General features: G+C 41.3%; 1 protein-coding gene across 8 annotated transcripts in view; it reads left to right on the top strand.

Moving 5' to 3' along the window:
• Positions 1-22,885, top strand: part of KDM1B (lysine demethylase 1B) — a 58,990-nt gene that overhangs the window by 4,843 nt on the left and 31,262 nt on the right. For 7 of the 8 annotated variants that reach the window (XM_045057069.1, XM_023253631.2, XM_045057067.1 and 4 more), the window contains 5 exons: positions 166-293; positions 1,320-1,409; positions 1,963-2,074; positions 7,484-7,603; positions 19,465-19,503. In XM_045057069.1, the coding sequence (XP_044913004.1) occupies positions 166-293; positions 1,320-1,409; positions 1,963-2,074; positions 7,484-7,603; positions 19,465-19,503 (489 nt within the window). The remainder of the gene's footprint in view (positions 1-165; positions 294-1,319; positions 1,410-1,962; positions 2,075-7,483; positions 7,604-19,464; positions 19,504-22,885) is intronic. The other variant, XM_045057068.1, reaches the window with a different exon arrangement.

The following is a 22,885-nucleotide window of genomic DNA, read 5'->3' as shown; positions in this document are numbered from 1 at the left end:
ACTCTGCTGTCTCAGGGAAGTTGTTGTCTTATCAGCCCTTCCCCTGCTGCCAGGACGTTGTTGATTTTCATAAGGTGGAAGTTATTTCAGTAATAAAAACCTTCTACCTCCTTCACTCCTCGCCCTTCTGGGGAAATTGTAACCTCACAGCTGGTTCTTCTTCAGGCCAAGAAGAAAGCAACAGAGACAACAGACGAGGATGAAGACGGCAGTTCAGAGAAGAAATACAGGAGATGTGAAAAGTCAGGCTGCACAGTAGCATGTCCCGTGTGCTTTGCAAGTGCTTCTGAAAGGTCGGTGTGGATGGGGTGTGTCAGCCTCCCATTCCTGCTCAGGAGGGCCTTCTTGGGAGCATCATCTTCCAAGATTGTTTTCCTAAAGATAGAGATAGGTAGCATAAGTCCTTTAAGAATAGAGACAGTCCCCCTGTACGCTTCCTCTGCTCGACCTAGATGTAGAAGCTCTACGCAGTGGCCAGTGTCCTCAGGTCCCATGCACCATGGCCATATTGCTCCTGGGGGTTGAGGGTGGGGTGGGGACACTGGAGGGCAGACCATGGGCTCCCCTGGGAGCCCAGCACATGGTTACTTTCCCTGTGCTTCCTCTCCTCCTCAGATAACCTGTCTCCTCTTCCAGCGGACATATACGGGTCTCACTGAAACCATGAAGCCACCAGCACTCTTGCCATTTTTATTGGGATGACCCAAGCATGACCTTTTACTTCCAGAGAAGAGTCTTCAGATAAGGCTTCAGATTCCATAAAACCTGGCAAACAAATCCCCGTTTTTATTTTCTAGTCACACAGAGGTGCTGGTGTTAGCGTTCACTGCAGCATTGTATTTCATTCTTTGGCGACATTATTGGCTGTTTGACAGGTTACGTTTGCCAGATACGTTTGCTTGATGGTCAGATTCCAGCTGGCCGGATTTGTTCACTACTCAGTATTGGGGCCGTATGTTATTGCCAGAGACTGCACTTGTCTCCTTCATACACGTGAAGCTTGCAGGAAGCACAGTGACACCCCTTGTATCATGTCATAAAACTCTATCATTGCTCCGGGGAGTCTTGGTAAAACTTCGAAGCCCCGGGTCCTTCTGGGGTCTGGGTTAGGTACTGTGAATCTGAGCCCCTATGCCCCCACCGTGTATCATTATGGATCAAACATCCTTTCAGTTTCCCCTGTCATCAACTCTTGGTTGTTAGGATTCTAAGTGGAGATCGCACAAAATGGGCTTGTAGAATGTGCTTAATACATGTGTTTAAAAAGGGAGAAGAAATGCTTACTCATCACCAAAGCTGCGCGTCTTTGCTATTTTCAGATGTGCCAAAAATGGCTACACGTCCCGATGGTATCACCTCTCCTGTGGGGAGCATTTCTGTAATGAATGCTTTGACCATTACTACAGAAGGTTTGTTCACTAATTGTTGGAGGTTTCCATGGTGGAGGGCACGGTGGTGGGAGTGGTGGGGGAGGCGGAAGGGGTCAGGCAGTTAAGACGGAGCCCACAGGCTTACTGAGTTACTCCCCCGTTCCAACCATGCCAACTAAAGCCGTGCCAGAATTTCGATGCAGTAGTTTGCTGTGTGCGTGCTTATGTGCGTGCACACTCAGGGCTCAGAAAGTATCTGCTGTGAGATAGTCATTGTTTTTACTCTGCAAGTTGTGAAAAATGTGGGCACTGCTTTGCTATTCTGTGACCAGGCATGGGTGCAGAGATTTTGGGGAGGATGCAGATGACTACAGGGTGCTGGACAGTCATCCCTTCTTAATAGTTTTCGATACTAAACTGGAAGGACCTCACCCTTCCCGACAGCCTGTTTGAAGGGCACCGAGGTAACTTTCCCCCTTCTTAATGACAGGGCTAGTTAAATCCTTTACGTAAGACTTCCTAACCTGCTTCCTGTTTTTGAAAACCTGGTGAACTTCTAGCTTGATATATTTATTTTTATTTATTTTTTCAGCCATAAGGATGGATATGACAAATATACTACCTGGAAAAAAATATGGACTAGCAATGGGAAAACCGAACCTAGCCCCAAAGCTTTCATGGCAGACCAGCAGCTCCCGTACTGGGTAAAAAAAATATAATGCTTTATTGTGCTGGAAAACGTTTGTGGAGCCAAAGGCAAGAATGGATGAAAATACTGATTTTTTAGGAAATCTTTCTATTATTACACTTACTCTTCTTTCTGTGTCTTAAAGCATATCACATTTTTTGTTTTTGTAGAAAACGTAGATAATTCACTTACTGTAAAGAAGAAACTAAAACTGCCACCAGTTGATACACGTCTCTCAAATCTTTTTTTCTGTTCATATTTTTATGTGTATGTTGAAGCACAGTTGCATGCTTTTATACACAAATCCTAATTAGGTTGAAAATCATACTTTGTGTATAATTTTTTGTAGTATTTAGTTTATTAACTTTATATTACTTTTTCCTGTAGCCATGCTTGAAGATATATTTTAAGGATTGTGTATATTATTAGGTAAATACACCATCATTTAATAAATGGCTAATTTTTAAAACATAGGTAATTCTGAGTTTCTCTTGTACACTTAAAATTTATTACTTTTTAACGTTTATTTCTTTGAGAGAGAGGGAGAAAGAGAGAATCCCAAGCAGGCTCTGTCAGCACAGAGCCTGATGTGGGGCTCCAACCCACGAGCCACGAGATGATGACCTGAACCAAGATCAAGAGCTGGACGCTCAACTGACTCAGCCACCCCTAAAAGCTTTTTATTGATGCAAAGCTCACATAACAAACTTAACTATTCTTTCATTAAGTTTTATTTAAGTAATCTCTATACCCAACATGCGGCTCGAACTCACAACCCTGGAACCGGGAGTCGCATGCTGTTCCACTGAGCCAAGCAGGCGTCCCAAAACTATTTTGAAGTGCACAGTGTAGAGGCATCTATTACACTGACAGTGCTGTGCAACCAGATACTAATTGCAAAGCCTCTTCATCGTTCACAGAAGAAACCTGTGCCCATCAAGCAGTCCCCTTCTATTTCCGCTCCCCCAGCTCCTGACAGCCCCTGATCTTTATGGATTACCTCTTTAGGATGTTTTACGTAAAGGAATCATGCAGCATGTGACCTTTCGTGACTGGCTTCTTTCTCAGAGCATAACGTTTTTGAGGTTTATCTCTGTTGTACTTCATTCCTTTCAATGGGTAATGTTCCATAGTGTGGGGTGGTCAGATTCTATTTATCCGTTTATCTGATGACATTTGGGTTGTTGTCACCTTTTTGTTATTGCAAGTAGCTGCTGCTGTGGACATTTGTGTGTGAATATTTGAATTATCTGCTTTCAGTTCTGTTTGGTACATATATACCTTGGAATAAAATTGCTGGGTCATATGGTAATTCTATGTTTTACTCTTAGAGGGACTTGTAGACTGTTCTCCGTAGCAGATTGCTGTACTGTCTTCATTCCCAGCGGTAGTGCATGAGGCTTCAGATTTCACCATATCCTCGCTAACTCTCTTTTTCCATTAATTTGATTCTACGTATCGTAGTGGGTGTGAGTGACAGATACCACTCGCGGGATGTCTTGCTGTGGTTTTGATTTCTGTAACAACTAATGCGTTTTTTTGTGTGTGTGCTTGTTGGTCATTTGTTTATCATCTTTGGAGAAATAACTGTAAGTCTTCTGTCCATTTTGAAATATTCCCTATGCTGTACATTTCGTTTCTGTGACTTAACTAATAATTGGAAGTTTGTAGGTCTTAGTTGCCTTCACCTATTTCGCCCATCCCTCTATCCACCTCCCTCTGGCGACCAGCAGTTCTCTGTATTTGAATCTCTTTTTGTTGTTGTGATTCATTTATTTTTTAGGTTCCACATATAAGCAAGATCATACGGTATTTGTCTTTCTCTGACTTATTTCACTTAGCACAACACTGAGTTCATCCATGTTGTTACAAATAGCAGAGACTCATTGTTTTCTATGGCTGTGTTCTATTGTATATATATATCCCACGTCATCATCTTTTTTATTTTGAGAGTGTGCAAGCATGTGAGAGTGGGGGAGGGGCAGAGAGAGAGAGAGAGAGAGAGAGAGAGAGAGAGAGAGAGAGAATGAGAATCCCAAGCAGGCTCCATGCTGCCACTGCAAAGCCTGATGTGGGGCTTGATCTCACAAACCGTGAGATCCTGACCTAAGCTGAAATCAAGAGTCAGACGCTTAACCAACTGAGCCACCCAAGCACCCCCTACACCACATCTTCTTTCTCCATTCATCTATTGATTGACGCTTGGGTTGCTGTCATAATTTGGTTATTGTAAACAAGGCTGCAGTAAACATAGGGGTGCATGTATCTTTTCAAATTAATGTTTTCATTTTCTTTGGGTAAATACCTAGTAGTGGAATTATTGGATCATATGGTATTTTGATTTTTTATTTTTTGAGGAAACTTCATATATTTTCCACAGTGGTTGCCCCAATTTACATTCCTACCAACAGTGCATGAGTGTTCCCTTTTCTCCACATCCTAACACTTACTATTTACATTATTTTTGATTTTTTTTTTTTTTAATTTCTTTTGAGGGAGTGGGAGTGGAAGGGGCAGAGAGAGAATCCCAGGCAGGCTCCACACTGTCAGCATAGAGCCTGATGTGGGGCTCGAACTCACAAACCACGAGATCATGACCTGAGCCCAGATCAAGAGCCGGATGCTTAATTGACTGAGCCACCCAGGTGCCCCTATTTCTTGACTTTAATACAAGTCCTCCTTATAGGCTTAAGGTGGTATCATTGTGGTTTAGATTTGTATTTCCCTGATGATGAGTGATGTTGAGCATCATTTCATGGGTCTGTTGGTCATCTGTATGTCATCTGTGGAAAAATGTTCAGGTTCTCTGCCCATTTTTTTTTTAAATTTTTTGTTTTTAACGTTTATTTATTTTTGAGACAGAGACAGAGCATGAACAGGGGAGGGGCAGAGAGAGAGGGAGACACAGAATCTGAAACAGGCTCCAGGCTCTGAGCTGTCAGCACAGAGCCCGACGCAGGGCTCGAACTCACAGACTGTGAGATCATGACCTGAGCCGAAGTTGGACGCTTAACCGACCGAGCCACCCAGGTGCCCCTATCTCTGCCCATTTTTAATCAGGTTATTTGTTTTCTTGGTGTTGAGTCGTAAAAGTTCTTTATATATAGTTTGGATATTAACTCTTTATTGGCGTATCACTTGCACATGTCTTCTCCTATTCACTGGATTGCCTTTGGGTTTTGTTGATGGTTTCTTCACTGTGCAAACTTTTTATTTTGATGTGTTCCCAGTAGTTTATTTTTGCTTTTGTTTCCCTTGCCTTAGGAGACCTATCCATAAATAATGTTACTAAGGCCAATGTCCATGAAATTACTGCCTATGTTTTCTTTTAGTAGTTTTATGGTTTCAGGTCTCACATTTAGATCTCTAACCCATTTTGAGTTTATTTTTGTGTATGGTGAGAGAAAGTGGTCTGGTTTCATTTTTTTGTAGGTAGCTGTCCAGTTTTCTCAGCACATTTATTGAAGAGACTGTGTTTCCCCCATTGTATATTCTTCTCTATTGTAGATTAATTGATCATATAAACATGGGTTTATTTCTGGGCTCTCTATCTTGTTCCATTGACCTGTGTGTCTGTTTTTGTGCCAGTACCGTAGTGTTTTGATTACTACAGCTTTGTGATATATCTTGAAATCTGGGATTGTGATACCTCCAGTTCTTTTCTTAAGATTGCTTTGGATTCAAGGTCTTTTGTGGCTTCATACAAATTTTAGGATTATTCTAGTTCTGTGAAAAATGCTGTTGGTATTTTGGTAGAGATTCCACTAAATCTGTAGATTGCTTTGGGTAGTATGGACATTTTGACAATATTCTTTCAATCCGTGAGCATGATATATATTTCCATTTGTGTCATCTTCAGTTTTTTCCATTAATATCTTAGTTTTCAGAGTACAGATCTTTCACTTCCTTGGTTAACTTTATTCCTAGGTATTTTTATTTTTGGTGTAATTGTAAATTGGGATTTTTTTTTTTTTTTAATTTCTCTTTCTGCTACTTCGTTAATTAGCATATAGAAAGGCAACAGATTTCTGTATGTTAATCTTATATTTTGCAACTTTACTGAATTTATTCTAATAGTTTTTTGGTGGAGTCTTTAGAGTTTTCTATATATGGTATCATGTCATCTGCCAGTAGTAACAGTTTTACTTCTCCCTTACCAATTTGGATGCCTTTTATTTCTTCTTTTAAATGCTTATTTACTTTTTTGAGAGAGAGAGCAAGAGTGAGAGAGAGCGAGAGCGAGCACAAGCGGGGGAGGGGCAGAGAGAGATGGAGACATAGGATCCAAAGCAGGCTCCAGGCTCTGTGCTGCCAGCACAGAACCTAACACGGGACTTGACCTCTCAAATTGCAAGATCATGACCTGAGCTGAAGGCAGATGCTTAACTGACTGAGCCACTTAAGTCTCCCCCATGCTTTTTATTTCTTTATGCAGCAATCAGACAAAAAAAAAAAAAATGAAAGGCATCTTTTTCCCATTTTTAATTGGTTTGTTTATCTTTTGTTGTTGAATTGTAAGAGTTCTTTATATATTTTGGATCCTAAGCCCTCATGATATACGACTTGCAAATATTTTCTCCTATAGGTTGCCTTTTCACTTCTTGATAGTGTCTTTTGATGCATAAAGATTTTTAATTTTGAAGTTCAGTTTATCCATTTTTTCTTTTGTTGCTTGTGTTTCTGGTGTCATATCCAAGAATCCATTGCCAAATCTGAGGTCATTAAGATTAACTTCTGTGTTTTCTTCTAAAAGTTTTATCACTTTAGCTCTTCATTTAGGTATTTGATCCATTTTGAATTAATTTTTGTATGTATGTGAAGGAGGTGTTCGACTTTATGGATAGCTGCACACTCAAAAAATAAACCTTTTACTTTGGAATAATTTTAAATTTATGGAAAAGTTGCAAGGATAGTAACAGAATTCCAATGTGTCCTTTATCCAGTTTCTCCTGATGTTATCTCCCAACAGCCATGATATTGAGCTCAGAAAATAACATTGGTATAGTACTAATAACTATATTACAGAATTTATTTGGATTTCATTGTTTTTTTTTTTTTTCACTAGTGTCTTTTTTTTTTTTTCTTTAAAGCTGTTCCAGGATCCAGTTCTGTTTAATGTCCATACTTTTTGACTAAATTTAGCTCTGATTATTTCTTTGGGTTAAAGCTGTAAAGCCTTTATTACAACAGTACTTAGATCTCCTTTGTGCTTTCTTCGTGCCTGAGCTGGTTTTGAATCAGTATTTACTTTATGCGGTAAAAGCAGATTATATGGGTGCTGGTCATGCGAGGAGGAGAAAAAGTACTTAGTGCAAAAAGGTTGGTCAGATCGGGTGGAAAAGATGGCAGACTGAGTGGTAGAGGATGGAAATGCTAGCATAAGATTAGCCAACTCATTGACCTTGACACGTTACTTTCCATGTAGGTTCAATGTACAAAACCTGAGTGTAGAAAATGGAGACAACTTACCAAGGAAATCCATCTTACTCCACAGATAGCAAGGACCTACCGATGTGGTATGAAATTGAATTCTACTACTGTTAAGGTATGATCTCTGTTGGTTTTCCTTTTGAATTAATGGATGGGTTAATTTAGTTGTAAGTAGTGATGGTGTGTATTTTTCATTTACTGTATTTTTTTCTTCATCTTTTTTGAAAGTTTATTTTGAGAGAGAAAGAGTGAGTGGGGGCGGGGCAGAGAGAGAGAATCCCAAACAGGGCTCGATCCCATGACCTGATCATGACCTGAGCCAAAGTCAGACGCTTAACTGAGCGAGCCACCCCGGCGCCCCAGTTTTTCATTTATTGTATTGATGATCGTATTGGTCCATGAACAACAGAACCCTAGCTACAATGGCTTAACTGAGGACTTTATTTTTTTCTCATTATAATCAGTTCGGAAACAGTGTGCCCAGGCTTGGTGTGGCTGTCCGGGTTCGGTCTCCCTTCTAGTTTCTAGTTCCATCAGGAGATGGTTGTGGTACCATCAGCCATTGTATTCAAATTCTAAGCAGAGAAGATGAGGAAGGCAAAGAGCAAGAGGGGTGTGCCAGCTGAGCTTCACCCTTTTTTACTGGTGTAATAGTGGCTTTCCAGAAAGTTCCAACAGTAGATTTCTCTTTACATTTCATTGGCTGGAACTGGATCATGCAGCTACTCTGAACAACAGTAGAGATAAAAGAAGAAAGTATTTTAAAACTGAGCATGTTGGGGCGCCTGGGTGGTGCAGTCGGTTAAGCGTCCGACTTCAGCCAGGTCACGATCTCGCGGTCCGTGAGTTCGAGCCCCGCGTCGGGCTCTGGGCTGATGGCTCAGAGCCTGGAGCCTGTTTCCGATTCTGTGTCTCCCTCTCTCTCTGCCCCTCCCCCGTTCATGCTCTGTCTCTCTCTGTCCCAAAAATAAATAAACGTTGAAAAAAAAAAAATTAAAAAAAAAAAAACTGAGCATGTTGAAATAGCAAACAAAAGCAGGATCCTTTTAGCAAGGTAGAAGGGATGGATGGATAGGTTTGGGCAATTAGGAATCTGATATAGTTGGTACAGGGTCTTTTTGTTTGTTTTTGTTTTTTGACAAGTGGCAATTAGTGTTTAAAAGTGTTATTTTTGTTAGTGTTTTATTTATTTTCTATGTTAGTTTCAGGTATATAATATAGTGATTCAGTAATTCTATATAGTACTCAGTGTTCATCATGATAAATGTACTCTTAATCCCCATCCCCCCACTTACCTCCCCTTTGGTGATCATCTATTCTTTACATTTAAGAGTCTGTTTCTTGGTTTGTGTCTTTTTTTCCTTTCCTTGATTGTTTCTTAAATTTCACATATGTGTGGCATCATATGGTATCTGTCTTTCTCTGACTTATTTTGCTTAGCGTTATATGCTAAGGCTCCATCTGTGTTGTGCACATGGCAAGAGTTCATTTTTTAATGGCTGAGTACTAATCCATTGTGTGTGTGTGTGTGTGTGTGTATACATATACATACCACTGCTTCTTTATCCATTCATCTGTTGATGGACACTGGGCTACTTCCATTCTTTGGCTGTTGTAAATAATACTGCAATAAACATATGGGTGCATGTATCCCTCTGCATTAGTGTTATGGTATTTTTTGGGTGAATACCCAGTAGTGCAATTACTGGATGATAGGGCACTTCTATTTTTAACTTTTTGAGGAACCTCCATACTGTTTTCCACAGTGGTTGCACCAGTTTGCATTCCCACCAACAGTACAAGAGGGTCCTTTTTCTCCACATCATTGCCAACACTTGTTGTTGATTTTAGCCATTCTGGCAGGAGTACCTCATTGTAGTTTTGAATTGCATTTCCCTGAGGATGAGTGATGTTGGGCATCTTGTCATGTGCCTGTTGGCCATGTGTATGTCGTCTTTAGAAAAACGTCTATTCGCGTCTTCCCCATTTTTGATTGGATTATTCATTTTTTGGGTGTTGAGTTGTATCAGTTATTTATATATTTTGGGATCTAGCTGTTTATCAGATATGCCATTTGCAGATATGATCTCCCATTCATTAGGTGGCTTTGTAGTTTTGTTGATTGTTTCCTTCATCGTGCAGAAGCTTTTTATTTTGATATAGTCCCAATAGTTTATTTTTGCTTTTGTTTCTCTTGCCTCTGGAGACCTATCTAGAAAAATGTTGCTTTTGCCAGTGTCAAAGAAGTTACTGCCTGTGTTCTCTTCAAGGATTTTTATGGCTTGTGGTGTTACATTTAGGTTTTTAATGCACTTTGAAGTGTGTGTGTGTGTGTGTGTGTGTGTGTGTGTGTGTGTGTGTGTGTGTATGATGTAAGAAAGTGGTCTAGTTTCTTTCTTTTGCATGTAGCTGTCCACTTTTTTTTTAAGCACCATTTGTTGAAGAGATTGTCTTTTTCCCATTGGATATTCTTAACTGCTTTGTCAAAGATTAATTGACCATATAATTGTGGGTTCATTTCTGGCTTTTATATTCTGTTCTGTTGATCCATGTGTCTGTTTTTGTGCCAGTACCGTACTGCCTGGATCACTACAGCTTTGTAGTGTAATTTGAAGTCTGGAATTATGATGCCTCCAGCTCTGCTTTACTTTTTCAAGATCGCTTTGGCTGTTTGGGGTCTTTTGTGGTTCCATGCAAATTTAGGGTTGTTTGTTCTAGCTCTGTAAAAAATGCTGGTGGTATTTTGGTAGAGATTGCATTAAATCTGTAGATTGCTTTTGGTGGTATGGACATTTTAACAATTTTGTTTTTCTTTTTAATATTTTTTTTTATTTTTGAGAGACAGAATGTGAGTGGGGGAGGGGCAGGGAGAAAGGGAGTCACAGAATCCGAAGCAGGTTCCAGGCTTTGAGCTGTCAGCACAGAGCCTGACGCAGGGCTGGAACTCCTGAGCCATGAGATCATGACCTGAGCTGAAGTCGGACATTCAACCAACTGAGCCTCCCAGGGTGCCCCCAATATTTGGTTTTCTAATCCATGGGCATGGGATGTCTTTCCATTTCTTTATGTCATCTTCAATTTCTTTCATCAGTAGTTTATATTTTCAGAGTACAGGTCTTTTTCTTCTTAGGTTTATTCCTAGGCATCTTATTGTTTTTTGGTGCAGTTGTAAATGGGATTGTTTTCTTAATTTTTCTTTCTGCTGCTTCATTGTTGATACATAGAAATGTAACAGGTTTCTGTAGATTGATTTTGTATTCTATGATTCTAATGAATTTATCAGTTATAGCAGTTTTTTGGCATTTTGAGTTTCCTGTGTATGGTATCATGTCGTCTGCCAGTAGTGCAAGTTTTACTTCTTCCTTACTGATGTGGATGCCATTTCTTTTTGTTGTCTGATTGCTGAGGTTAGGACTTTGAGTACTATGTTGAACAAAAGTGGTGAGAGTGGACATCCTTGTCTTGTTTCTGACGTTAGGGGAAAAGCTCTGTTTTTTCCCATTGAGGATGATGTTAGCTGTGGGTTTTTCATACATGGCCTTTGTTATGTTGTGATGTGTTCCCTCTAAACCAGCTTTGTTATGGGTTTTTATCATGAGTTGATGTTGTACTTTGTCAAATGATTTTTCTGCATCTGTTGAAATGATAATATAGTTCTTACCCTTTTTCTTACTGGTGTGATTTATTGTGTTGATTAGTTTACACATACTGAACCACCCTTGCAACTCAGGAATAGATCCCACTTAATCATGGTGAATGGTTTGGGTTTTTTTTAATGTTTTATTTTTGAGAGAGAGAAAGACCGAGCATGAGCGGGGGAGGGGCAGAGAGAGAGGGAGACACAGAATCTGAAGTAGGCTCCAGGCTCTGAGCTGTCAGCACAGAGCCCGATGCAGGGCTTGAACCCACAAGCTGTGAGATCATGACCTGAGCCAAATTTGGATGCTTAACTGACTGAGCCACCCAGGTGCACTGAATGATTTTTTAAATGTATTGTTGTATTTGGTTTGCTAGCATTTTGTTGAGGATTTTTGCATCTTTGTTCATCACAGGTACTGGTCTGTAGTTGTCTTTTTTTGTAGTGTCTTTATCTGGTTTTGGAATCCGGGTAAAGCTGGCCTCATAGAATGAATTTGGAAGCTTTCCTTCCTCTTCTATTTTTTGGAATAATTTGAGAAGAATAGGTGTTAACTTTTCTTTAAATGTTGGTAGAATTCTTCTGTGAAGCCATCTAGTCCTAGACTTTTATTTATTGGGAGTTTTTTGATTACTGATTAAATTTCTTTGCTTGATTACTGATTCAACCAGTCTGTTCAAATTTTGTATTTCTTCCTGGTTTCTGTTTTGGTAGGTTATATGTTTCTAGGAATTTATCCATTTCTTTGAGGTTGTCCAATTTGTTGGCATGTAGTTTCCATAATATATTTTGCAATTGTTTATATTTCTAAGATGTTGGTTGTTTCCCCTCTCTCATTTATGATTTATTTCTTCGAGTCCTTTCTCTTTTTTTCTTGATGAGTTTGGCTGGAGGTTTATCAATTGTATTGTTTTTTGTTTTTTTCAAAGAACCAGCTCCTGGTTTCGTTGATCTGTTATAGTGTTTTTAGTTTCTGTAGCATTTATTTCTGCTCTGATTTTTTTTTTTTTTCCCCTTCCTTTTGCTGTCTTTGGGCTTCATTTGTTGTTCCTTTTCTAGCTCTCTTAGGTGCAAGGTTAGGTTGTTTAGTTGGGATTTTTCTTGCTTTTTGAAGTAAGTCTGCATTGCTATAAACTTCCCTTTTAGAACTGCTTTTGTTGTGTCCCAAAGGTTTTGAACCATTGTATGTTCATTTTCATTTGTTTCCATGTACTTTTTCATTGTGTAATAGCATGTTATTTAACCTTCATGTATTTGTGCTCTTCCCAGATTTTTTCTTGTGGTTGACTTCAAGGTTCATAGTGTTCTGGTCCGAAAAGATGCATGGTATAGGACTTTGATCATTTTAAATTTGTTGAGGCTTGTTTTGTGGCCCAATATGTGATCTCTTCTGGGGAGAGCTCAATGTGTACTTGAACATGTATTCGGCTTTTGTTTAAAAAGTTTTTTTTTTTTTTTTAATGTTTATTTCTTTTAGAGAGAGAAAGCGCGCAAGTGTGTGCGTGAGTGGGAGAGGGGCAGAGAAAGGAAGACAGAGAATCTGAAGCTGTCAGCACAGAGCCCAACGTGGGGCTTCTCCCCACCAATGATTAGATCATGACCTGAGCCAAAGTCAGACACTTAACTGAGCCACCCCAGCACCCTGAATGTGTATTCTGTTTTAGGATGGAATGTTCTGAATATATCTCTCAAACCCATCTGTTCAGTGTGTCATTCAAAGCCATTGTTTCCTTGTTGATTTTCTGTTTAGGTAATCTGTCCTTTGGTGTAAGTCAGGTGTTAAAGTCCCCTATTATTTTTGTATTATCGATCAGTTCCTTTCTATTTGTTAAGTATTTTATGTATTTGGGTGCTTCTATGTTGAGTGCATAAATATTTATAATTGTTAGATTTTCTTGTTGGATTATTTGCTTTGCTATAGTGTCCTTCTTTGTCTCTTTTCTGTTAAAGTCTATTTCGTCTAAGTATTGCTACTCTGGCTTTCTTTTGACATCCATTTGCGTGATGTTTCTTCATCCCCTCACTTTAAATCTGCAGGTGTTTTTAGGTCTAAAATGAGTATCTTGTGGGCAGGATATACATGGGTCTCGTTTTTTAATCCATTTTTAAACTCGTGTCTTTTTTTTTTTTTTTTAATTTATTTTGAGAGAGCGTGCATGCGTGTGTGAGAGGGACAGAGAGAGAGAGGGAGAGAGAATCCCAAGCAGGCTCCATGCTTTCAGCATAGAGCCGGATGCGGGGCTTGATCTCTCGAACTAGGAGATCATGATCTGAGCCCCAGTCAACTGCTTGGCTGACGTAGCCACCCAGGTGCCCCAACCTATGTCTTTTGCTTAGAGCGTTTAATTCATTTACATTCAATGTTGTTATTGATGGCCATATATTTATTGTCATTTTATTACTTGTTTTGTGACTGTTGATGAAGATTTTCTCTGATCCTTTCTTGTCTTTCTGTCTTTCATGGTTTTCTGGTTTTCTTTAGCTCTCTATTTGGATTTCTTTTTATCCTTTGCGTATTTGTTAGTGATTTTTGAATTGTGGTTACTATCAGGTTTGTGTATAACCTCTTCTGCATATAGCAGTCTGTATTAAGCTGATGGTCATTTAGGTTTGAACCATTCTTTTTTCCTATCTTCCCCATGTTTTAGGTATAGTGTGTTATATTTTATATCCTTTTGTGTGTTTCTTGGCTGTTTTTTTTTTTTTTTTTTTTTTTTTTCAACGTTTATTTATTTTTGGGACAGAGAGAGACAGAGCATGAACGGGGGAGGGGCAGAGAGAGAGAGACACAGAATCCAAAACGGGCTCCAGACTCTGAGCTGTCAGCACGGAGCCTGATGTGGGGCTTGAACCCAAGAACTGGGAGATGATGACCGGAGCTAAAGTCAGACACTTAGCCGACTGAGCCACCCAGGAGCCCCACAGATGTTGGATTTTGTGAAAAACTTTCTCTGCATTTTTTATGATGATCATATTGGTTTTTCACCTTTAATCTGTTAATGTAGTGAATCACACAGATACTGGCATGTTGAAACAGCCTTGCGTTCCTGGGGGAAAAAAATCCCGCTTGTGCTTAATATGTTATCCTTTTAATGTATTGTTGGATTCGGTTTGCTGATGCCTTGTTTTGGAATTCTGCACCTGTGTTCATGATGAATACTATCTGTCATTTTCTTATAATATCCTTGTCAAGTTAGTTCTGGTATCCAAGTTATGCTGGCTCCATAAGACAATTGAGAAGTATATCCTCCTCCTCTAAAGAGTTTGTGTAAGATTGATATGATTTCTTTCTTACTGTTTGGTGTGATCGGTTGTGAGGACATTAGGCCAGTTTTCTTTGTGAGAAGTTTTGAAATTACAAATTCAATGTTTTTAACAGATGCATGGTTTATTCTACATGTTTTACACAGTTGTATTTATTTATTTTTATTTTTAAGTAATCTCTACACCCAATGTAGGGCTCAGTCTCACAACCCTGAGATCAAGAGTCGCACGCTCCACTGCCTGAGCTTGCCAGATGCCCCTAGGTGGTTGTGGTTTTGAAGAAATTTGTTTATTTCATCTACATTGTCAAATTTGTTAGAGTTGTTTGTGCTGTTCCCTCGTTCCCCTTTTAATGTCAGTGGGATCTGTGGTGGTATCCCTGTTTTATTGATGTTGGTATGTGGGAGTGAAGGGTGGAAAGTACACCTGTAAGCCTGGGATCAGGGTCCTGGAAGTAGCCAGTCTTGTTCTGAAACCTTTCGATTTAGCCCTAAATTGGTGCACAAGCTGAACCTTCAGACTAGAAAGTCTCTTGGTGGGATAGGAGAGAAAAATATGGGAGGGGGCTGATGTTCATTTTTTAGGCTGAGTGGGGACACGGACAGGAATTGGGGTTTGAGTAGTGAAGGCATGAGGAGCTTGTATGGCAAAGGGGAGCCTGTCCAGCCAGCAAAACAGTAACATGGCTGCACTGAACTTAAGTAGCACCTGTGCCCCAGATGACTTCTCAAGTGAAAAGTCGCCTCAGTCACGTTTCATTATAATATTTAAAGTAGAGCTCAAGCCAGAGATCAGTCAAAAATAGACTATTTTTTTTAGGCTTTGTGCCCAGTGCAGAGCCTAATGTGGGGCTCGAACTCTCAACCCTGAGAACAAGACCTGAGCTGAGATCAGAGTCAGATACTTAACTGATTGAGCCACCCAGGCACGCCCCAGCTATTTTAATAGACGCTAGCCTTTGGACCATTTTCACCCAGCCTATTTTTGTGAAGTTTCTAAACAGTTGTTCTAAACGATTAAAAAAAATATTTTGTTGTATGGAAACCAATTTGACAATAAATTTCGTATTTAAATAAATAAAAATCTTAAAAAAATATATATTTTGGATAACTTGCATAATAATGTTACTTACTAAATGCTAGGTGTGTTTTACACGCAAAATTTATGTGAAAATCACTTCGTCCTGTCCTTCAACTGGCTGTTGTTTGGCTGTGGTTTAACTGTGGTTTGGAGTTACCCATGACCCCTCTTATCTTTTACACGTGACGATGGAAAATACAATTTTGACTTCATTTCTATTGATGGTTCAGGTCATTTGTGTCCCTTTTCTCATTGAACTTGATTTTTCTTCGGGTGGTCCATGTCATTTTCACTTTCTTAAATTTAAGCCACTTTGAAAAGTCTAAGGTTTTCTTTAGAATGAGCTTGTTTTTAGAAAAATAGTATATTCGTCATTGAAAAATTGAAGCAGTATAGAAGAGAACAAAGATGATAGCAAAAAACAAATTCATTGAGTCACCATCATGAAATAACCATTGTTAGATGAGGTTTATTCAAGAGTGTTCCCACATCTGTGCGAGGAGAAGGCCTGGTTGACAGATACCTTCATACTGAGGAAGAGTACTCTTGCTGGTTTTATGTTAAATGATTGCATTTATTTATTCTTTAGTCTTTATTTTTTTAGCTTTTGAAAAAAATTTTATTTTTAGATAATCTCTACACCCAGTGTGGGGCTCAGACTCAACACCCCAAGATCAAGAGTTAGACGTTTCACTGACTGAGCCAGCCAGACACCCCTAAGTGATTGCGTTTAATACAACAAAACTTAAAAAAAGAACAAGCCAAAGTGAAGGAAATGGCTGAACATGGGATGATTATTTCTTCATCACAAGGGATAGTAGTTTCTAGAAACCCCTAAAAGGTTGAGATAACATACAATGAGAATGTTAGGAGGTTGGAATCGCTGTTTGTTTATTTTTGAGAAAGAGAGAGCACCCATGAGCATGAGTGGGGGAGGGACAGAGAGAGAGAGAGAGAGAGAGAGAGAGACAGAATCCCAAGCAGGCTCCAGGCTCTGAGCTGTCAGCACATAACCCAGTGTGGGGCTTGAACTCACAAACTGTGAGCTCATGGCCTGAGCCAAAGTCAGACACTTAACCAACTGAGCCACCCAGGCACCCCTCTTCTTAACCAACTGAGCCACCCAGGCTCGCCATTTTAATCATAAATGTCATAAAATGGCATATTTTAATCTTAGATGTTACAAGTTGACACCTGGCCATGAAAGGGGAGAAAAGCAAGTTACATCACACTTCAGTCCACCTCACCTTTTCCTTGCTCCTAATTCTTGTTAGTGTTTTCTTGTTTGGTTTTATTTTCTATTTTGCCTTGCTGGAGTAGCTGTTGTGTTATTTATTTTCTGTAACCGTGATTCCTTTGCTGTTTACTCTTGGTCCTGTGTTTCTGTGGCTTTACTGCTCTCCATGATTTCTTTTAGCATGGTTCCTTCTCTCCCCACATCTTTATTTTGATTCATCACATGGTTGGAAATATTTTAACACCAAGTCCTTTTTCTCAGTGGAGCTCAGAGGTGTCAGATTCCTTACGTTTTTGAAAATGTAATTGTCTTTCTCTCCTCCTTCCCACCGTCTTAAAGTTCAAGGTTTTATGGTCTTCTTAAATTCCAGCTTCTAACTATGGTATCACATTTTCCCAATCTCCTTTTTCTCTCCAGAGATCTTCCTTTGAGACCCATTGTTGTAGTCTCAATTGATTGCCATCCATAGCCTGATCTTTTGAAATATTTATTTAAATTGTGTTTATTGACCCAGAGTCACTTTGGTCTTCAGCTCAGTATTCTGTCAAGGACAAAGTCTGGAAGGGTTTATTTGTAAAACAACATTAAACAGAATGGTAGCGAGCGCCACATGCTGTTTTGGAGCTTGCTTTTGTTGGTTTATATCTCTTAAAGATGCTTCTGTATCAGTGGAGAAAGATCTCTTTTTTCTTAAAGACGGCATAATACAGTCCACTGAATGGATGGATCCTGATGAATTTAGTCTGATTAAAGGGTATGTGGGTGACTTTTAAATGTTTACTGTTACTGACATGCTACAGTGAATAGCTTTGTATCTATGCTGTTTTCAGTATATTTGTAGAATCATTTCCCAGAAATGAAGTTTTTTTTTTCTTTTTTTAATGTTTGTTTATTTGAGAGAGCGAGAGAGTGTGTGAGGAAGGGTCAGAGAGAGAGAGGGAGACACAGAATCCTCAGCAGGCTCCAGGCTCCGAGCTGTCAGCAGCCCAGAGTCCGACACGGGGCTGGAACCCACAAACTGCGAGATCATGACTGGAGCTGAAGCTGGACGCTCAGCTGACTGAGCCACCCAAGCGTCCCAAGTTTTGTGTGTGTGTGTGTGTGTGTGTGTGTGTGTGTGTGTTTTAATGTTTATTTTTGAAAGAGACAGAGCATGAGGGTCTGGGGCGGGGCGGCCAGAGAGAGAGAGAGACACAGAATCTGAAGCAGGTTCCAGACTCTGAGCTGTCAGCACAGAGCCCAACTTGGGGCTTGAACTCGAGAACTGTGAGATCATGACCTGAGCCGAAGTCGGAAGCTTAACCGACTGAGCCAAGTGTCTCTAGAAGTGAAATTTCTGTGTCAAAGTATATACGGTCATTTCATTGTGAGCTAATGCATAGATATGAAAGAGGATTTATAATGTTATGTAAGGAACAAAGAAGCAAAGCAAGCACTCAGGTACCCAGCATCCAGTTTTAGAAACAGAGCCCTACCAAGGCCTCTGTAACTCCCTGGGTGCCCCTCGGTAGTTACCTTTCTCTTCTTCCCCTGCAAGTATCCTGCAGTATTCTGAATTCTGCATTTATTATTCCTCTGCTTTTTGTTGCAGAGTTAATTCGTATTTATGAAACTAAAACAACATGTAAAGTGTTCTGTGTTTCTGTACTGGTTATAAATTATGTCGTATGGTTTGTATTCCTCAGCAACTTGCTTTTTCACATGCATCCATGTTGATGCTTAAGCTCTGGTTCATTAATTTTCCCTGCTGTGCGGTCTTGCCTTGCATAAATCTACCTACCACAGTGGATCTGTTCTCCTGTTTGTGGATGTGAGGATTGTTTCTCGTTTTGGGTCTGTTAGGTACAGTGAACATTCTTGCACATGTGCAAGAGTTTCTCTGGACTATATTCCAGGGGCCAGATTTGCCGGGCCATGTGGGATGCCAGTCTTCAGTTTATTTGGGTAACTTTCTTATTGAAGTATACCATGCAAACAGGCAATGCCCAAATCCAAATGCATAGCTCACTGAACTTTCTCAGAGTCCCCCTTTAGCCAGCTCCCAGTGAAGAAATTCAACACTTCTCAACCCCTCAGAAGCCCCCCCCCGCACCCCCTTTCGCTTATACCCTCCATCCCAACTCACAGTCCTGGCTTACAACACTGGACCTGTTTTGCTGGCTTCTGAACCTTATGTAGATGGACTCCTACGGTATGTGCTCTTCTGGCCTGGCTTCTTGGTCCCTGTTATGTGTGGGAGCGCGTCCATGTTGTAACGTGTGCTTTGTGGCTCGTTCCTTCTGATCGCCTTGTAGTGGTCTGCTCTTTGAACGTAACACACTTTATTTATTCTACTCTTGATGGACTTCTGCGTTGTGTTTAGCTTTTTTCTATTACGGACAGTGCTCCTTTGAACATTTCTGCTACGTCTGTTGGTGCACATGTGTGAAGGTGCCTCTTGAAAATCTGGCGGAGTTTGAATCGCTGGGCATACAGCTTGTATGTCTTAAGCTGTGAGAGAGGGTGCCCAATTATCACGCATTTAAGTGTTGCCTATTTTGTCAAATCGCTCTCTAGATCATTCTCTTCCTTTACCTTTCCACCTGGGGCATCTTTACGGGAGTGGCTGGGTCTCCCGCACCCTTACTCCTGCGGTGTTTTATCACACTTTTTGCTTTTGCTAATGGAGTAGGTGAAAAGGGGTGTCTTACGGAGGGCACATTGACATACCTGTATTTTGTAAGCAAATCTAGTTAACGCTTGGTTTTCTCTTTTGCAGCCTGAGACCTCAGATCATTGTTGCCTTCCAGAGGATCTAGTGAGTATCTGTGCACGTCCTAGACTACAGTTCAGTGTGCCTTCGATGATAAGTACTGAATAAGTCAGTGACAATAACGGTTTTATGAGTTTCTCTTTGGGTGCCGATCAAAGGCTTTTGATCTGACATGACACCTGTGTGATGGACATGTCAGCAGTAGTGGTATCATGGGTGACCCCCCCCCCCCCCACCACCTTAAAGAGAAGTAATTCTCTTGCTCAGAGTTAAAAGGGAAGGAGCTGATGGCTTGCCTTAATACAAGCATCAGCCTTGTTATACTGGTTTCTTGTGGGTGACTTTGTGACCTTATCTCCATGTGAATCCTTCCGGGGAAAGAACAAGAGGCCCGTAATTTGATGGTCTTGGCCCACATTCAGCCATGAGAGTATTCTTGTGTGTTCTGACCTCTGTGTAACTGCTCTGTCCTGTCCCTGCCCACACAGGGGAGGGAAGCAGCATTTCCTGCAGGCGAAGCCTCCTCATGTTTCAATTATGGATCCTTGCTACCCGAGCTGGCAGTCTCCGTGGCCCATCCAGCCCGGTCCTATGGCTGTTTCAGAAAATGACTTTTTACATTTCTGAGTTCCTAACATTCTGAGATTCTGAGTTATTCCGCATTTCAGTAATACAGGGGTGTTACTTTGCAGTTTTTCTACATGTCTGAAACTCAGGAACTGTGACTGATTTTTACACCAAGGGAGGATTGACAGCTGTTAAATCTACTTGAAATCCATTCTGTTATATAAAGGGGTGTGTGAAACACACGCCTATTTTTAATAATTAATTTTACCCTCAAGCATTTCCATAGGAAAGCAGTGGCCCAAATATTTTCTGGATTCAAGGTAGACAGGATGAGATTATAGATAGAAAGGAAAAAATGACTATAAATATAGTTGCAGTACCTTATGGATCTGTCTCCTGACATCAGACCCTTTTGCATGCAGAACAATCTGAAACTTTAGGACAGAGGCCATATTCTTGGGATGTAAGAACTTTAAAAAGTTTGGAAGAGATTGGGCCACCTGGGTGGCTCAGTTAAACATCTGCCTCTTCAGCTCAGGTCATGATCTCAGGGTTTGTGAGTTTGAGCCCCACCTTAGGCTCTGTGCTGAGTGTGGAGCCTGCTTGGGATTCTCCCTCCCTGCCTCTCTCCCTCTCCCCCTCCCCCTTTCCCTCTCCCTGTCTCTTCCTCCCCTCTCTCCCTCCCCCTCCCCTGCTTGCTCTCTGTCTCTTTCTCAAAATAAATAAAAATAAATTTAAAAATAAAAGTTGGTGGGGCGCCTGGGTGGCGCAGTCGGTTAAGCGTCCGACTTCAGCCAGGTCACGATCTCGCGGTCTATGAGTTCGAGCCCCGCGTCAGGCTCTGGGCTGATGGCTCAGAGCCTGGAGCCTGCTTCGGATTCTGTGTCTCCTTCTCTCTCTGCCCCTCCCCCATTCATGCTCTGTCTCTCTCTGTCTCAAAAATAAATAAATGTTAAAAAAAAAAAAAATAAATAAATAAATAAATAAAAATAAAAGTTGGGAAGAGTTCCCAGATTTGACCTGCCAGTTACTTGTGTTTGGCTAAGAGAGAGTCAGGAGCAGCTGCTTGACCCCGGTTCTATTCCTGTGGCTTTTAGGGTCACTTTGAAAGCAGGCTGTGAACTTTGAGTGCTGTATAAGCTTCTGAGAGCTGCTGTAACAAATGATCATAACCTGAGTGGCTGATGGCCACAGAAGCCTCTTGTCTCCTAGTTTCAGAGGCTATGAGTCTGAGATGAAGGCCACTGTCCCCCTGAAGGTTCCAGGGGAGCGTTCATCCTGCGTCTTCCAGCTTCCAATGTTATGAGCCACCCTGGGCGTTCCTTGGCTTGTCCAAGTATCACTGCAGTCTCTGCCTTGTGACCCTCTTCCTGTGTGTCTCCCCATCCCTGTGTCTCTTTTCCTCCCCCTTTTATTTTTAAACTTTTTTTTTAAGTTTATTTGTTTATTTTGAGAGAGAGAACAGGACAGGCAGAGAGAGGAGGTGAGAGAGAGAATCCCAAGCAGGCTCTGCACCATCAGCACAGAGTCCAGTGCGGGGCTCTAACTCACGAACAGTGAGATCAAGACCTGAGGCAAAATTAAGAGTCGGAAGCTTAACTGAGCAACCCAGGCGCCCCTCTTCTCCTCCTCTTATGTGGCCGTTAGTTGCAGTGAGTTTAGGGCTCACTCTCCTCTAGTGTGACTGATGACGCTTGTCAAGACCCTGTTTCCAAATAAGGTCACATCCTGAGGTTCTGGGTGGACACAGACTTTGGGGGAGCACCATTTAACCCAGTGTAGTGGCTACTTCATTAACTGTGCTAATCGATTGACTATATCAAGTATGATTTCTTCTATGGCATGTGTAGTGAAGGTGAGAGCTGGGTACTTGATGGTGCATCAGCCGAATTCTTGCCGCATGTCCGGGAGTGGCCACTGTGCCAAGTGGATGCTCTCAGAACGGCAGGATGGAGTGCTGGTGCATCAGTTGCTGTTGGAGCTGCTCACACCCTAGGGCAGAGGCTGGTTGGAGCACCTTCATGTCAGCTTCAGGGGGAAGAAGGATTGGGAGCAGGTATCAGGGTGGCAGGGCCTCTCTTGGGTCCTCAGTTCACCAACAGCTGCAAGACCCAGGAAGCAGAAGAGATTGGGAAGAGCTTGGGTTCATGTTTGCTGGGGCACTTCCATTCTGACCTCTGTGCGGTCCATGTGGATGGACTGTCAGGGTCTGAACGCTCCGTGTCCTTTCTCCTTGGGGTTACGCTGGGAAGGAGTCCCCAGAGGCAGCCCTGGTGTGTCGGGGAGGGAACTGAAGTTTCTGTGCTTTTTCAGTGCAGCACAGGCAGGCCGCAAGGGTAGCCTTGAGAACAGATTGCAAATTGAAATGCCTGCAGGGGCTGAGCTGGTACAGCGAATGTGTGAAGCAGCTGGGAATAATTTATAGGGGGTGTTGGGGCCCTTAGTAAACTGAAAAATGCTTGTCCCACGCTTGGACCCTGTGAAAGGTGAGGGGCAAGCAAAAGGCATCCGCGGACCGCGTTCTCCCTCTGGACCTCGAGTTCACAAACCCCCACTTGATGGCAGGTTGCATCTGCTCAGAGCCTGGAGAGCTGACAGCAGAGGGTCCCTGAGCTCAAGGTTCTCCTGTGTCAGATTCTTAGAATTCTTGGAACATACATTCAAGATCATGTTTAGAAAAGGCCGTCTGACACAGGATTGGAGGCAGTGTCGCTTTAGAAGCCAAGTAAATGTGATTTTTAGTGCAATAGTCATCCTGCAGATGCTTCGATCCGATGACTCCATATGTTAAATCAGCTCTGGAATGCGATCACATATTTTAAGGCCAAAAATAGCTGCTTTTTTCATTTCTACATTTAGC

The sequence above is a fragment of the Felis catus genome, chromosome B2, assembly GCF_018350175.1.
Source record: "Felis catus isolate Fca126 chromosome B2, F.catus_Fca126_mat1.0, whole genome shotgun sequence".
Taxonomy (NCBI): domain Eukaryota; kingdom Metazoa; phylum Chordata; class Mammalia; order Carnivora; family Felidae; genus Felis; species Felis catus.
This window is presented reverse-complemented; position numbering and strand designations above follow the sequence as displayed.